Source organism: Carcharhinus amblyrhynchos, chromosome 3, assembly GCF_965287045.1.
Source record: "Carcharhinus amblyrhynchos chromosome 3, sCarAmb.v2.hapA, whole genome shotgun sequence".
Lineage (NCBI taxonomy): Eukaryota > Metazoa > Chordata > Chondrichthyes > Carcharhiniformes > Carcharhinidae > Carcharhinus > Carcharhinus amblyrhynchos.
The window spans coordinates 124,950,783-124,967,846 of record NC_137326.1 but is presented as its reverse complement, the minus strand read 5'-3'; the positions used below and the strand labels follow the sequence as shown (position 1 = coordinate 124,967,846).

Below are 17,064 nucleotides of genomic sequence, written 5' to 3'. Positions count from 1 at the left end.
GTCGAGAGCTTCAAGTTTTTAGGTGTCCAGATCATCAACAACCTGTCCTGGTCCTTCCATGTGGATATTATAGTTAAGAAAGCCCACCTCTACTTTCTCAGAACATACAACATAGAACACTACAGCACAAACAGGCCCTTTGGCCCACAAGTTGCGCTGATTACTTCTATACCTACTAAGCCATAGACCTATCTATAACCCCCAATCCCATTAGATCCCATATACTCATCCAGAAGTCTTTTAAAAGACCCCAGCGAGTTCGCTTTCACCACCACCGATGGCAGCCGATTCCACTCACTCACCATCCTCTGAGTGAAAAACTTACCCCTAACATCGCCTCTGTATTTGCTTCCCTGCACCTTAAATCTGTGTCCTCTCATAGCGACCATTTCAGCCCGGGGAAACAGCCTCTGAGAATCCACCCTATCTATTCCTCTCAACATCTTATAAACCTCTATCAGGTCGCCTCTCAACCTTCGTCTCTCCAGGGAGAAGAGTCCCAGCTCCCTCAACCTATCTTCATAAGGCATGCCTACCAATCCAGGCAACATCCTTGTAAATCTCCTCTGCACCCTTTCAATAGCTTCCACGTCCTTTCTATAGTGAGGCGACCAGAACTGCGCACAGTACTCCAAGTGGGGTACTCCAAGAAGACTAAGCAAATTTGGTATCTCACCAACTTTTACAGATGCATGTTTGAAAGCTTACTTTTCAAATGTATCACAGCTTGATATGGCTCCTGCTCTGTCCAAGAACGCAAGAAACTACAAAGGATCGTGAATGAAGCCCAGTTTATCACGCAAACCAGCCTCCCATCCATTGACTCTGTCTACATTTCCCGCTGCCTCGGGAAAGTAGCCAACATAATCAAGGACCCCACGTATCCTGGACACACTCTCTTCCACCTTCTTCCATCAGGGAAAAAATACAAAAGTCTGAGTTCAGTTACCAAACACCTCAAGAACAACTTCTTCCCTGCTGCCATCAGGCTTCATGATGTTAATCTTTCTCTACACCCTAGCTTTGACTGTAACACTACATTTTGCACGCTCCCAGTGTGCAGTTGCCCAATCCATGCCATAACTTTTAGCATTGAGCTTTTAACCAAGATAATGTTGCATTGATGCCAAATATGCACTTCAAAAATAACACAGGAGAGAACCAACTGACAAATAAACACAGGAAACACTGAAAATAGTAAGAGTTCTCTCGTCATCTGAATAAAGATAGGTTCACGGTTCAAGCTAACTTGTTATCTCCTTGTTACGACGGGGTAGGGGAATGGAATGCTTAGGAAAAGCAAACAGAAGTGAAAAATCAGTCAGAAGTCCTCTCTCCAACTTTATTTTAGTTGCAATAATATCAAGAAGTACTGACAAGTTTGCAATGCCACGATGTTACCAGACGCAAATTCATCACAGCGAGTTGTACTGCTTCCTGAGACCCCCAGAGTCAGACCAAAAAGATTTCAAAATACAAGCCAATAGAAGTCATTTAGGAGATAATAGTTCCGGGGCTGGGGAACTTTAATCAGAATAGTGCATTCGCAAGAAGTCAATGTAGATCTCACCAGAGACAGTAAAGTCTCAGCAATCAATGCTGATTTACTTCTTAGGAAGCCTTTCAAAAGCTTAACTTATCCCCACAGGGGTGTTTAATTTTTAAAATTCTTTTTCTGGGATTTGGGCTAGAGTCAGCATTAATTTAGACAAAAGCAAACACTTCCCAGAACAGATTCGGAGTAAGTGGGAGTGGGAAGGCTGGCTTAACAAGTGAGTGAGTGGAACTGTCAGTCAGGTAAAGTTCCTCCTTCCTTCCCCAACTCCCTTTCAGAACTTGAATTCTGGCTCAGGGTTTTGTAAGTAGCAGAGCAGCTATCTCGCTGTGATCTATTGAAAGTCATCCTTCGAGCCAAACTTCTGTTTGTTTCTTTAAAAAACACGCACACACAAAACATATACACATATATGTTTTATATTTATATATAAATATATAGAGACAGAGGAGTTTCAGTAGCTTGGAGATTATTAGATCTTACTTTAGATAGATCGGTGGTTGGGTTGTGCTAACTTTCCCGGCCACACACACAGAAATATCTACATATAAATATACACAAGGACAGGAGCGGCTGCAGTCTGGAGATTGGAAAGAATACAGGCTGGGCTGTGCTAACTTTCCCAGCCACACACAGAACTTTTTCCAAACTTTGTTCACTCTTTAGGAGGCGCGTGCCCGCTTGGTCTCGCGAGAGCGCGCTCTGGGTGGGTCAGTCTGTGTGTGTCTGTCTCTGTGTCTGTGTGTCTCAGTCTGTCGCTGGAGCTGATGGAGATGGCTGTGCATCGCCTCGGGCATCTCATTCTCCCCCTCTCCACACTCCTGCTCATTACCCTGGTCTCAGCAGCTTCAGATCAGCCGCCCATCCCTAACGGTGAGCAACAGTTTCTCTATCCCTTTACATCATTATAGAACCACTCGAATCCTCCTTCACAAGTTTGTGTCCGTGTGAATTCAGTAAATTGTCGATCCCACCTTGGATTAGTCTAAAACTGTTTCTGTTCTCTGTGTGCCAGGCTTCATTGCGTTGTACTAGTGTTGATTGATTTTGTGAGTTAAGTTTCATAATATTGATTTTTCTAAATGTTTAGAAGTTGTGAGAAAATTGAAGGATGGGTGGTTTTGTTAGTTTTATTTACTTATTCCTCTCCCTTTGCTAAATATGGTGTTTGAACATTGCATTTGTTATTTCCAAAGCTGCGTTTTGATGCATTAGCAGGGGGCTGCCTCCACTCCTTTTCACGACTGACTAAAGGCTCTGTCCTTCTTAAGCAGAAAAAAAGTTAAGAAACCAAACTCTTGATGTGGAAGCTGTCCTCGCCCACTGTGAATGTTCATGTAGAAAGAGGAGGGAATTGTGCCACTGGGAGGCACACAAAGGTGTCCTTTATGTCCCTCTAATGTACAAATATGTCTCACCTGAAATAAATGCTCCTTGTGTTATTAGTTTGCACGTTAGTGCCTAATGAAGTGTGGTAAAATCTGCTCTGATCATTAGTTTTAATCATGGGTGTTTATTCAAGTGTCCAGACTTCATCATGGAAATGATGAGCATTTGAGCTGTCTGCATGCAAAGCAGCACGTAATTCTGCTAAATGTTTTGAGTTCCTTTCTCATTTTCCAAGTATTTATTTGTGTCACTGTGTTGGAAAACAATGCCAACTGCTTTATCTCATCTCGCTGAAACATGTCATTGTCGGCATTTACACTGGTAAATGATTTACGGAGATAGTATATAGGCTTTAGATGATGCCCAAAGCTGCCTCACTCCCCGATGAAACTGTACAAAAGTAGTTTCACTGCCATGATGTCAAAAAATGCAAGTTATGGTGTAACTATTTCTCCCCTCCGTAACCCCCCCTGCCCACAGAAAAATGGCTGAGATGTCTCAGGGTGATAGGAGATAGATTTGTGGTCACCATCTCTTGAATATGTTGTTGATTCCTGACCTTGGCACAGGTGATGGAAAAAATATACTCATCTAGGATGGCACCATGGCACAGTGGTTAGCACTATTGCCTCACAGCGCCCTGGACTCGGGTTCGATTCCCATCTTGGATTATTGTCTGTGTGGAGTCTGCCCATTCTCCCCGCGTCTGCATGGGTTTCCTCCGGGTGCTCCAGTCTCCTCCCACAGTCTGAAAGAGATGGGAGGAAACTGTTCGTTGCACAATGCACTGAATCATGCTAAAATCTCGCTCAATGTACCCAAACAGATGCCGGAGTATGGTGATTAGGGGATTTTCACAGTAGCTTCATTGCAATGTTAATGTAAGCCTACTTGTGACGCTAATAGATAAACTCATTGTTGTGATGCGGCTCTTTTAAGACGAGGAGTGCAGAGGACACGGATTGTTATGTTCCAAGAGCTAATTAATGGTTGTATCGATTCTCGAGCCATGATATGTCATTGTTGCAAATGATTTCAACATCTTTGCATATTTTATAAAAGCTTTACAGTGCAGAAGGAGGCCATTTGGCCCATCAGGTCTGCATCAACTCTCTGACAGAGCATCTTGCACAGCCCGCCACTCCATCTTCATCCTATCTCCGTAAACCATTTACCATAACTAATCCACGCATCTTGGGACATTAAGGAGTAAAATAGCATGGCCAGTTCACATAACCTGCACATTTTTGGAGTGGGGGAGGAAGCTGGAGCAGAGGAAACCCACACAGATGTGGGGAGAATGTGCAGACTTCACACACACACACACACACACACACACACACACACACACACACACACACACACACACACACACCCCCCCCCCCCCCCCCCCCCCCCAGGCCAGATTAGAACCTGGGTCTCTGGCACTGTGAGGCAGCAGTGCTGACCACTGTCACCGTGCCACCTGTAATCCTTTTTGGTTATCCAAAACAAATAAAATCTTATATAGTGCCCTTCAAATCCTTAGCTCAGATATTTGAGTTGTCGACTTGCAAAAACATTTGAAGTGTTATTTTTGAATACTTATTTGTAAATCTGTTTAAAAGTAACCTTTATCAGTGTTGATAAAGTAATGCTTTCTGCTCCATATTTGTAAACACAAGAGTATCTTTGATATCCAGTGATCTTGCTTTGCAACCAATAAATTATTTTAAACAGTAGTTAGTCTTGTAATTTAGGCAGACATGGCAGCCAATTTATGTCCAGCAAAAATCCACAAATAGGATGTTTACTTTTATGGTGGTTTTTGTTGAGGGTTCTGGTCTGAATAGAACGCAATGAGTAAATGAAAGCTCAGTAAGAGGACAGGTTAAGAGAGAGGTATGGGAGTTGGTGAAAAGGAACGGTGATAGGTGTCTATAGGAAGGGAGAGGGATATGAAAAGGTGACGTGTGGCAGTTGAAGAGTAGGAAGGGTGATGTGAAAGAGAAGGGATGTCTGATTTTCCCACCCTTGCCTCTATAATGAATCCTGCTCTTGTCTCCAGCACTTCGTTTCTGTCTCTGAAGTACTGGTAGTGCTTTTGGTTTGTCAGTGTAACCCACAAAATTCCACTAAGCAGAGTGGATACAAGTAATTCTTTATTCGTTGTACAAACTGAACACCTTTTATGCTTTTAAATTTAGATTTAGCCCAGAATAACAGGATAGAAGGCATTTCTGTTGCTATCTATAATTCAATGTGAGTAATCCTCATTAGAATCATAGAATCTCTACAGTGCAGGAGAAGACCATTCGGCCTATCGAATCTACACTGACCACAATCCCACCAAGTCCCAAACCCTGTAGCCCCACATATTTACCCTGCAAGTCCCCCTGACACTAAGGGGCAATTTACCATGACCAATCAACCTAACCCACACATCTTTGGACTGTGGGAGGAAACTGGAGCATCCAGAGGAAACCCACACAGACACAGGGAGAATGTGCAGTCTCCACACAGACAGTGACCCAAGGCTAGAATTGAATCCAGGCCCCCAGTACTGTGAGGTAACAGTGCTAAATACTGTGCCACTATTCCACCTTTCCTTGTGTGTGTGGTTTCACAGTAGAAAGTTGTAAATAATTCGATAGTGAAGTATCAGATTCACCCTTGGTGGATGTTATGCTGTTGCAATAGGGAGTGGCATGAAGTATGTTATTCAGCCATCATTAAACAACACTCAGGAAGCTTGACATAATCCAGAATAAAGTAGCCCCCTTCAACAAACATTTATTCCAACCACCACCAATGAACAATGGCAGCCGTATGTACCATCTATAAGATGTGCTGCAGGAAGTCATCGTAGTTCCTTAGGCAGCACCTTCCAAACCCATGACCACTTCCACCTAGAAGGACAGGAGCAGCAGATACAGGGGAACAGCACCGCCTGGTAGTTCCCCTCGGAGTCACTCACCATCCTGACTTGGAAATATATCATTGTTCCTTCACTGTCGCTGGGTCAAAATCTTGGAATTCCATCCCTAACAGGACTGTGGATGTACATACATGTTAGGAAATGCTGCATTACAAGAAGGCAGCTCACCACCACTTTCTGAAGGGCAACAAAGGATGGGCAATAATAGTGGCCTTGCCAACGACATCCACATCCCATAAATGAATTTATAAAAGAAACATTATCATGCATTTATCCTGTACCATACTTTAATTTGAGAATATTTACTGCTGAATAGAAAATAATGTATTGAAATGAATAGAACTAAAGTTCTATGAAATAAATAAAATGATAAATTAAAAATTAATAATAATTATGGAAACTAGTTCAAAATAAGGCTTGTATTACTCAACTGCAAAGTTGCATTTATTCTGCAGGTTTATTGTAGCAGTAACTCCCAATACATTTCATACAACAGAAGTCAGGAAGAAAATGGCTGGTGCTCCCAGGCAGAAGAGATTAGAAGGGGTGATCTCAAACTTGGCAAAAGAGTTGAGTTTTAAGAGTGGAGAATGAGTGTGAGTTGAAAACACGGGCAAGTTACATAAGAAATAGGAGCAGGAGTAGGCCATCTAGCTCTTCAAGCCTGCCCTGCCATTCAATAAGATCATGGCTGATCTGAAGTGGATCAGTTCCACTTTCCCGCTTTCTCCCCATAACCCTTAATTTCCTTGTCTATCAAAAACCTATCTACACGTGTCTTAAATATATTCAGCGAGGTAGCCTCCACCACTTCAACGGGCAGAGAATTCCAGAGATTCACCACCCGTTGAGTGAAGAAGTTCCTCCTCAACTCCAATCTAAACTGTCCCCCCTTATCTTGAGGCTGTGCCCTCTAGTCCTGCTATCCTTTCTAAGCGGGGAGAATCTCTCTACCTCTACCCTATCCATCCCCTTCATTATCTTATACGTCCCTATAAGATCCCCCCTCATCCTTCTAAACTCCAACGAGTACAGACCCAGTCTATTTAGTCTCTCTTCATAGTCCAACTCCCTTATCCCCGGTATCAGCCTAGTGAACCACCTCTGCACTCCCTCCAAGGCCAAAATATCCTTGCGCAAGTGCGGCGACCAAAACTGCACACAGTACTCCAGCTGCAGCCTCACCAGTACCCTGTACAATTCAGAGAGAGAATTCCATAAGGGTGGGATCTGGTGGCTGAAGACATGGCCACCAATGTTGAAGTGGATGCAGAAGAAGAGACAATGGGAGGGTTAGCGGTGATGGCCTAGTGGTATTATCGCTAGACTATTAATCCAGAAACTCAGCTAACGTTCTGAGGACCTGGGTTCGAATCCCATCACGGCAGCTAGTGGAGGTTAAATTCAATTTCAAAAAATCTAGAAATAAGGATCTGCCGACGCGCATGAAACCATTGCTGATTGTTGGAAAAACCCATCTTGTTCACTAATGTCCTTGCCCCGTCTGGACCTACGTGTGACTCCAGAGGTACAGCAATGTGGTTGACTGTCAACTACCCTCCAAAGCTTAGATGTGGATATGCCGGCTTAAACCTGGTGTTGTCAGACTTTTTACTCCAAAGCCTACACATAACTAAGGACGGGCAGTAAATGCTGGCCAGCCAGTGATGCCCATGTCCCACGAATGAATTAAAAAAAAGGAGAAACTGGAGTAGAAACAGTGGAGAATCTTGGAGGGCATTGTCAGGCTGGAGAAGGTGCAGAGAAAGACAGGTGAGAGCATGAATAGATTTAAACATTAGGGGAGAATTTTAAATTTGGGGAGTTGGGAGATTCTGAATCAATGTGATTTGTAATGACGTGTAGATGAGTGGGATTTGGGCGTTTTGTTGCAGAATTTAAGGAAAACATCAAGAGAGGCCCACAGGGTAAGAATATGCTTATGCAACACAGATTTAAGCCTGAGATGATAGCAAGGATGAGGAAGAAGTCTGAGAAATAGTGATGACCAATATTCAACAAGTTGAGTCCAATATGCCACTGAGTAATGTATCCCCGTCGCCAATAAGCTTATTACCTATAATACACTCCTCTCCCTGAAACAAAACACCTACATGCCTGGGATTGAAGGTCATGTTGTGACTGCTGTTTGATGTGTAATTTAATCCTCAATCCATCCTTAACACTTCCAAGAACACTTAATAGAATTTAGGTCGGAGGAGAAACAGAATTATTTTCTAAGCTCTTTCTTGCAATTAATGGATCCCAGTGAAAGTTTAACATTTTCCCTCAAGATACATGATTGATCAGCAGAGAATCGACTCTGCATTGCTATGAAGTGGAGAAACTATTTTTGACAGAAAATCATTCAGTAAGCTGGGAGTAAAGCCTCCTCATTTGTGTTACGGAATCCACAATAGGACAAATGGAGTCACTGCTTTTGTGCTGTACTGATTTATGGGATACAGATGTGAGTGTATGTCAGATGTGGCTGCACCGAAGAATAGATGGGGACGTAAGGTCAGTAAGATGACACCCAGCGTCGAAGTACGAGCGGTAAGTAGACAACAGGCTGAAGCAGTATCTGTGGCTAGATTTCGGCAGACCCGTGGCTTTGTTTATCAGATAAGAACATAGTGCGAACAACTTTCCTAAACCAGTCCCTCTCTATTTTCCTTGGAATTCCGTGGTACTCCCAAAAGGAACATTTGTTTGTGTTAGCCACATTTGCATTGGATGGTTCAAACTAAAGTTTGATGCATGAAATTTTGTTTCGCTGATACTTTCTGAATAATGAGTCGTCCTTTATTCTTGCAGGCAACTAGAATCCCTGAAGTGTGAGCAAAGGGTGAAGGAAGCTATGTATATTTTTTAAATCCTCAAAACTATTTTAAAAAATGCATAGCATTGTTTAAAACACCAGTTATTAGGGAGTGGGAATCTGATTAAAGAAAGTAAGAACTGAATTATTGGTAGGCGATGGCCAAGTGATATTATCGCTAGACTTTTAATCCAGAAACTCAGTTAATGTTCTGGGGACCCGGGTTCGAATCCCATCACGGCAGCTGGTGGAATTTGAATTCAGTGAAAAATAATTTGGAATTGAGAATCTATTGATCACCATGAAACTATTGTCCATTGTTGGAAAAACTCATCTGGTTCCTTTAGGGAAGTAAATCTGCCGTCCTTACCTGGTCTGGCTTACATGTGACTCCAGAACCACAGCAGTGTGGTTGATTCTCAACTGCTCGCTGAAATGGCCTAGTAAGCCACTCAATTCAAGGAGGGTGACTAGGGAAGGAAATCTGTTGGCCTTTCCTGGTCTGGCCTACATGTAATTCCGGAGCCACGGCAATGTGGTTGGCTCTCAACTGCCTTCTGAAATGGCCTAACAAGCCACTCAGTTTGAGGGCGACTAGGAAGGGGCAATAAATGGTGGCCAGCCAGCGATGCCCATGAATGAGTGAAAAAAAAATTAGATAACCTTAAGCTCCATTTTCTTTTATTACAAACAACTTGTGGTTTTGAGAATTCTGGCTAGTTTCTCAGGCAAGAGCTTAACTTGGTTTTGGCTGAGTGCAATGTGCGAAGAAGCTTTAGCTCACCTTAAGTTTTCTCTTTGACTTGTGTTGCATTTATCCTGATTAGCTGGAAACAGCACTTCTATCTAAGAGGGAATTGATGCCAAATACAGCAATCTCTTTGAGATATCTGAATGAACTTAACTGGAATTTTAGTCTGCAGTCTCAGGAGTGAATGATTCACTCAATCAAGAGAGGGGAAGGAAGACTAATTTTCTAAGAATGTCAAGCTAGTGCTTGTATGAGATTATTGGTTTCCCAAAGTGGTAGACATTGATATATAGACAAAGAAACTCCTTCTCAAGCATACTTTGGCATCTCTCACAAAACTTTCAAATTGTTAAAACTCATTTGTGGGATATGTTCGGCGCTGGCTGGCCAGCATTTATTGCCCCTCCCTAGTTACCCTCAGACTGAGTGGCTTGTTAGACCATTTCAGAAGGCAGTTGAGAGCCAACCACATTGCCGTGGCTCTGGAATTACATGTAGGTCAGACCAGGAAAGGACAACAGATTTCCTTCCCTAAAGGACACTAATGATCCAAATGGATTTTTCCAAGGTTTCATGGTGATTCCTAGTGCCAGATTTTTTTTAATTGAATTCAAATTCCACCATCTGCCGTGGCAGGGTTCAAACCTGAGTCCCCAGAACATTACTGAGTTTCTGGATTAATAGTCAAATGATAATACCACTTAGGCCATTGCCTCCCCATAAATTGAGTAAGAAAGAAAGAATGTCCTTGCATTTATATCCTGTAATGCCTTGTGAATATCCAGAATGTTAGAAGTCATGTAGGAGAGGCAAAGCAAGGCCAAATTCCAGCCCAATTAGGGAAATAAAATTTGAACAATGTTTTGATCTGTTGGGAGGGTAAGGGGTGGGATAGCCCCCTCCCCAGATTTAATTTTGGGGTGGAGGGGGGCAGGGGGAAGGCTCATGGTCAGCCCCTGCCCTTCCTTATGAGACACAGAATTCCCTCTAGCTGGCCACCCCGACCCCTATCCCATCCTTCATTATCTTTGGCCAGGACCCTTCGAAGAGCCTTGACCACTTCCTGGATGCTTTACAGGCAGCAAAACACTCCTTTCAGTGGTGCCATCAGCCATGACGGTTCAACCGGCGGGAAAACCCCCGGTGGTCAATATGGATTCCCACCCACTGTAACTCAATAAGGCCACTAACTCATTGTCAGTACCGTACCAAAGATATCCAGAAGTGTGTTGCAAAGTCAAAAAGTACAGCAAGCAAAATCTAAATTTCCAAGCTTTCAATATTCACTGAGGATTTACTGAAGCTTATCCAATGAAGCCCTGAAAAACCTAATAAAAGTCTCAGCAGCATAAATTGGGAAGAGCTTTGAGCCGATGATGTGAGTGAAACAACCTGTGATCTTAGAAAAACTTGAAACTATGTTCACCATTTGTCAATCATGGATTGTGGCACTCAGCTGAATATGTAGGTAGAATAGAGTATCGCAGAATCCTACAATGCAGGAGGAGGCCATGTGGCCCATCGAGTCTGTACTGTCCACAATCCCACCCAGGCCCTATCCCCATAACCCCATGCATTTATTCTAGCTAGGCCCCCTGACACTAAGGGGCAAATTAGAATGGCTAGTCTGCCTCATCTACGCATCTTTGGACTGTGGGAGGAAACCGGAGCACCCGGAGGAAACCCATACAGACACAGGAAGGATGTGCAAACTCCATACAGACAATGACCCAACCCAGGAACCACTATGCCACCTTGCAGCCTCTATATATTAAATATGAGACTCAATACAGGATTTATACTTTTCATTCTTAACACAGTTTATGTTCAAGTACCTTTGACGTGTCAAATTATTATCACTCAGGGCTAGAAAATATAAGTCTTATTACCCCAGAGTTGAAATAACTTTTCCAAAATTACTCTTTGTGGATGTGACTTGATCCAGCTTTATAAAATTGAAGAATTTAGATTGTGGTTGTGAACCAATTATTTCAATTGAATGCATGAGAATGCAGTTGTGCTCACAAGTTACACAACGGCTGAACAAGGTTAGCGGGTGTGTGGCTCTTCCACAGAGAACAGTGGATCAGCTGGTCAGATTTCTGACTCGTGTAGTGAAAGATGACTTGCAGTTCTGCTTTGAGGGAGAGCTGGACCTGTTCCTGGGTGAGACAGAGATTTCCTTGTACAAAGGGCTGCTTATTCCAATGTAAATACAGACTAATGAAGTCTCCTGGTCTAATTTTGATTACCCGGGAGGCCACAGGCAAATCCATTAAGGGGCACTTGTCTTGAGATCCCTGCTCATGGCTGATTAAGTACCAGAGTGGTGGGATGAGATGCTTAAGTGGACATTAATTGTCCACTTAAGGAACTCAATTAGCGCACCTCACACCCTTCTGCTCAATCAATATACTTTTTTAAAATTTATTCAGTTATGGATGCCACTGGCTGACCAGCAATTATTGCCCTTCCCAAGTTGCCCGAGGGCAGTTGAAAATCAAACATATCTCTATGGCTCTGGAGTCACATGGAGGCCAGGTCAGGTAAGGACAGCAGATTCCCTTCCCTAAAGGACATTAGTGATGGATAATTCGGGCAATTGACAATGGTTTCATGGTCATCAGTAGATCCTTCATTCTAGAATTTTTTTATTGACTTCTGCCGTGGCGGGATTCAAATTTGGGTCCCCAGAATATTAGCTGAGTTTCTAGATTAATAGTCCAGTGATAATAACACAAGGCCATTGCCTCCCTCAAGTGTTTCCTTAGTCGTCACCTAGGACACTGGCCATTTGAGAATTGAAAAAGCAACACCTGGCAGGATGATGCTTTTCTGCTATTTGAACAGCGACCACTCCATTGTAAATTATTCTGAAGAGTTTTGCCTGAGTGCTTGTCAGATATCTTTGCCATCTGAAATTTATCATTTTTCAACTGTGTGTCAACCAAGGTAGGAAAACTGGTGTGTAGTTCATTGGACTCGCTGCTGCCACTTCACGCCCATATTTTTTGCCACTTAACTACAAAAGATGCTGTGGGCGGGTCCCACACTGCCACATTGGTGGAGCACGCTCAGAATGAGCCTGCCCCACCAGTGATGTCAGCCTGCAAGAGAAAAGGAGCCCTAATCTAAAAAAAAGTGTGAAAAAAAGATCCACTCCCATACTCAAGGACATGGGGAGCCCCCCTCCCACAGTCCTCCACCATGGATTTCCCCGACCCTGACCCCAACCCCGACCTCCCTTGGCACTGCCCCACAATGGCATGGTTCTTTCTGGTAAGATTGGACTTTAACCTGGTGTTGTGAGAATTCTTACTGTGTTTACCCCAGTCCAATGTCAGCATCGCCACATCATTGTTCTTTCCAGGCACGACCCTCCCCCTGGGGGCTGTACTTAACTGTGTGCCTCCAGTGGGTTCTCTTCACCAGGGTCCCCATGTGTCAGGACCTGTTGTGAACCCTGCCAATGTGATGTTACACAGGGGCATTGCGGGGAGCATGTGGAAACCCTAATTTGAGAGGATGATAGAAGTGGAAACCCCCTAATGATATGGTAATGAAGGGTAACGGATTTCTGACCTTTCCCCCATTATATCATTGATGGGGTCTGGGGACAAACAAAATGGGAATTCCTGCAGGTATAAAAACCATTTGATTTGGTTTATTATTGTCATATGTATTAGCACGCAGTAAAAAGTATTATTTCTTGCACGCTATACAGAGAGAGCATACCATTCATAGAGAAGGAAAGGAGAAGGTGCAGAATGTAGCTTTACAGCTATAGCTAGGGTGTAGAGAAAGATGAATTTAAAGCAAAGTAGGTCCATTCAAAAGTCTAATGACAGGAGGGAAGAAATTGTTGTTGTGAGAGTTGGTATGTAACTCCCTTTGGATTCTCTGCCTCCATCAGTTTTCTTGCCTGTCGAACACAGGGACGGAGAATCCCCCCCAGGATCTTGGATACGCTGTCCGACTCCCAAAGTGCATCAGTGAAAGGCTCATGATATTTCACCTGTATCTCAGTCATAGTAAATATGCTACCATTGTCACTGCTCCACCCTTGACGCTGACCAAGATGTTCAGCAAAAATTCTATCCTGACCTTGATGAAGTCCTTACTGCCACCGCGAAAGGTAAAAATGGCCATCCTTCTCCGGGATTTTAATGCCAGACTCTGTCGCGACTCTTGATGTTTGGAGAGGAAACATTGGAAAAATGGGTGGCAGAAGCTAGTGCAAATGTCCTCCTGCTGACAAAGTGTGCTCAACATGGCCTCATTATGACAAACCCTCTCTTCTACCAGAAAGATATGCTGAACACCCTTCCAGTGGAACCATTTCGATTCTGAACAATGCTTTGAAATGTACCTTCACCTTCTCTGCTCTAAGGAGTCGTATTTTGCCTCGTAATTGCCAGGGATGAAGAGGAACAACCACTCGCCGAGGGTGGTGAATTTGTGGAACTCATAGCGTGGTGGAGTCTGAATCGTTGAATGGTTTCAGGAGGGAGATAGACATATTTCTAATAAAAAGGGGGATATGGGGAAGAGGTGGGGAGGTGGATTTGAAACCAGGGAGAGATCAGCCATGATCTGATTGAATGGTGGAGGAGGCTGAAAGGGCTGAATTTGTCTACTTCTGCTTCTAATTCCTATGTTCCTATTACCTAGATCGGTTGGATACATCACTGCGAAGTGCTTTGGGAGACCCAGGGGGTGTAAAGGTTGCTCTGTTCAATACAAATGATCTTTCTTTTATGTTGCCTGTGTGAAGTAGTTCAAAGAATTCCTACATTGTAAACATTACTTTGAACACAAACGTCGACAAACGTCATATCAAGGTGTGAACGTGTTCACTTTTTTAAGACGTACCTGACTTCACAGCCATCGGTGCGCAGCCCCTGGGCCCTGCTAGCTTGTCCTACTGGAGTTTTGTGGTCCTGAAGTTTTGAAACGTGCTAAACCGGACATTGCTGCTGAATTAGCAAACAAATTCTTAAGTTAGTTTGCCAAAATATACCAATATCAACAGCTTGAAATGTATGCAGATGAAGGGAAAGGTGGATTTAAACTTTAATAGTGCTCCACAAGACTCCATGGTGTACAGCGTGTGGCCAACGAGACAAAAACTCATCACCACATCCCACTCCATCAGTGTCAGCACTTGCTGCAGTTCTGTGATGCAGAATGATAAATCTTTACAGCTTTGATTAACCTTGTCTTCATGGGTGGAAAGGAAGGAATGAGTTTCTGGTGAGTGGTGATGAGGAATAAACTTCTTTAAAAATGAAACATCGGTGGCACAGCGGTTAGAGCAGCTGCCTCACAACGCCAGGGACCCGGGTTAGATCTCTGGCTTCGGTCACTGTCTGTGTGGAATCTGCACATTCTACCCGTGTCTACATGAGTTCCCTCCGGGTGCTCCCATTTCCTCCCACAGTCAGAAAGCCGTGCTGGTTAGGTGCAGAGGCCAAGCTAAATTCTCCCACAGTGTACCCAAACAGGCACCGGAGTGTGGCGACTAGGGGAGTTTCACAGTGTGATGACTTTAATCAGGCAATTGAGGTTGTCCTGCTTGATTCTGAACTCCCTGATTGAGAGCTACAAAGAGATGTCTGTGATTGAGTGCTAATTGATGGCCTAATCAGGGGCCCTATGTCCTGTATTTAAACAGGAGTGTCCGTTCCTCTGCATTCTTGATGCAGATAGAACACTGTGAGCACTCTGTATGTAATGGTGGGATCTTATAAGTAAAGGGACTTTGGTGACGGGACTTTCACTTCCGTGGACTTATTACACACAGTAACGTTACTGCAGTGTTCATAAGTACATTAGGAGCAGGAATCGTCCATCTGACACCTCAAGCCCATTCAATAAGATCATGGCTAATCTTAATAAGATCATGCAAGCCTACTTGTAACACCAATGAATAAACTGAGTGCATCTGTTTCTAAATGCAACGGAAATGGATATAGAACATTATGAATTAAGAGCAGAAGTAGGCCGCTGAACAACTTGAGCCTGCTCTACCATTCAGTAAAATCATGGCTTATCTGAGAGTAACCTCAACCCCACATTTCTACCTACCACTGATAACCTTTCACCCCCTTGTTAATCAAGAATCTATCAAGGCCTGCCATAAAAATATTTAAAGTCTACTTCCGCTGATTTTTGAAGAAAGGAGTTCCAAACACTCACGACCTTTGAAAGAAAGAATTTCCCCTCATCTCCCTTATTTTTAAACGCTGACCCCTAGTTCTACATTCTCTCCACATCCACCCTGTCAATTCCCCTCAAGATCTTAAGATTTGACTGTTTCACCCTCCTCTCTCTATTTTCAGGTTGCTATATTAATACAGCGGTTTTGCTGTTGGATGTAGTGCATTAATTGCTCGAGCTGTCCCACCACAGTAACCTTGGACGTTTCCACAACTTACATTGTAGGTGCTTTGCCACCAGTTGAAAATCTGTAACTCTAACAAAGCAAGTAATGTTGTATGCATGTACAAGCTGTGGAATGGCTGGGAGGGGTGGAGGGTGGGGGCTGTCTTCAACTCAGCAGAAATGAGACTTGAACAAGTGCCAGGGTTCAGCAGTCTTTTTTTTACAGCTAATGTGGTGAGTGGAAAATGGATTAGCAGAATAATAAACTGTTTAGAGAAAGGAAAACACACTTAATTATGGTCACCAAATTTCAAAACATTGGTCTGAGAAATGAGCAGTGTGGCACGCAATGGCACAATAACTCCGCCATATTATTGGTTGACTGATCTGATAACTTAGCCGTGCTTTGTTTAAACCTGTTAAGTTTCATCATCGCCTAAATATCCACAATCTTCGACAATGTGCCAACATTTGGGATATTTTCTATCATCTGGCAAAAGTTCTCTTTACACTGATAATAAAAAGCAAAGATCATCTTGCTTTAAAATACTATTATTTTACTGTCATTAATTGTGAACTTTGAAAATGCATTGGGGTGTTCTGTCTTGGAGACTGATATTTAACATTTGTTGTGCCTGCTAGTCTTTTTAAGAACAGCAAATAGCTTTTGAAGAAACTAGAAGAAAAAAGGAAAGGAAAATGGTGGAAGAGCTTTTCCAGAGTTTTTGGGGTGTGACTGATAATTTGTAGATTTCCAATTGATTGTATTTTAATGGGTGGGGCGGGGTTGCTGTATGTGGGGGGAGTGAGGAAATCTCAGCAGTATGCACACTGGAGAAGTGTCAATTCACTGATAGCAGTCTGTAGATTTCCCCATCATCCTGCATGGGTGAAAACTCCCCATGTTGCTGTCAGATTCACTGCTGCAATGGCAGTGTGCTCCGATGGTTTAAAGTTTATTTATTAGTGTCGTAAGTAGGTTTACACTAACACTGCAATGAAGTTTCTGTGAAAATCCTCTAGTCGCCTATTGGGGTACACTGAGGGAGAATTTAGCATGGCCAATGCATCGAACCAGCACGTCTTTCGGATTATGGGAGGAAACTAGAGGAAACCCATGCAGACATGGGGAGAACGTGCAGACTCCACACAGATAATGAACCAAGCCAGGAATCAAACCCAGGTCCCTGGTGCTGTGAGGCAGCAGTGCTAACCACTGTGTCACCATGTTGCCCTGGTTTCACATT

At 43.3% G+C, this 17,064-nt stretch overlaps 1 protein-coding gene across 3 annotated transcripts in view; it reads left to right on the top strand.

The window, feature by feature from the left end:
- The first annotated feature begins 2,241 nt into the window (after positions 1-2,241).
- Positions 2,242-17,064, top strand: part of plod2 (procollagen-lysine, 2-oxoglutarate 5-dioxygenase 2) — a 149,616-nt gene continuing 134,793 nt past the window's right edge. For 2 of the 3 annotated variants that reach the window (XM_080185964.1, XM_080185963.1), the window contains exon 1: positions 2,246-2,428. In XM_080185964.1, coding sequence (XP_080042090.1) covers positions 2,323-2,428 — 106 coding nt within the window. In that variant the 5' untranslated portion in view covers positions 2,246-2,322. Of the gene's footprint in view, positions 2,429-17,064 lie in introns of all 3 variants that reach the window. The other variant, XM_080185965.1, reaches the window with a different exon arrangement.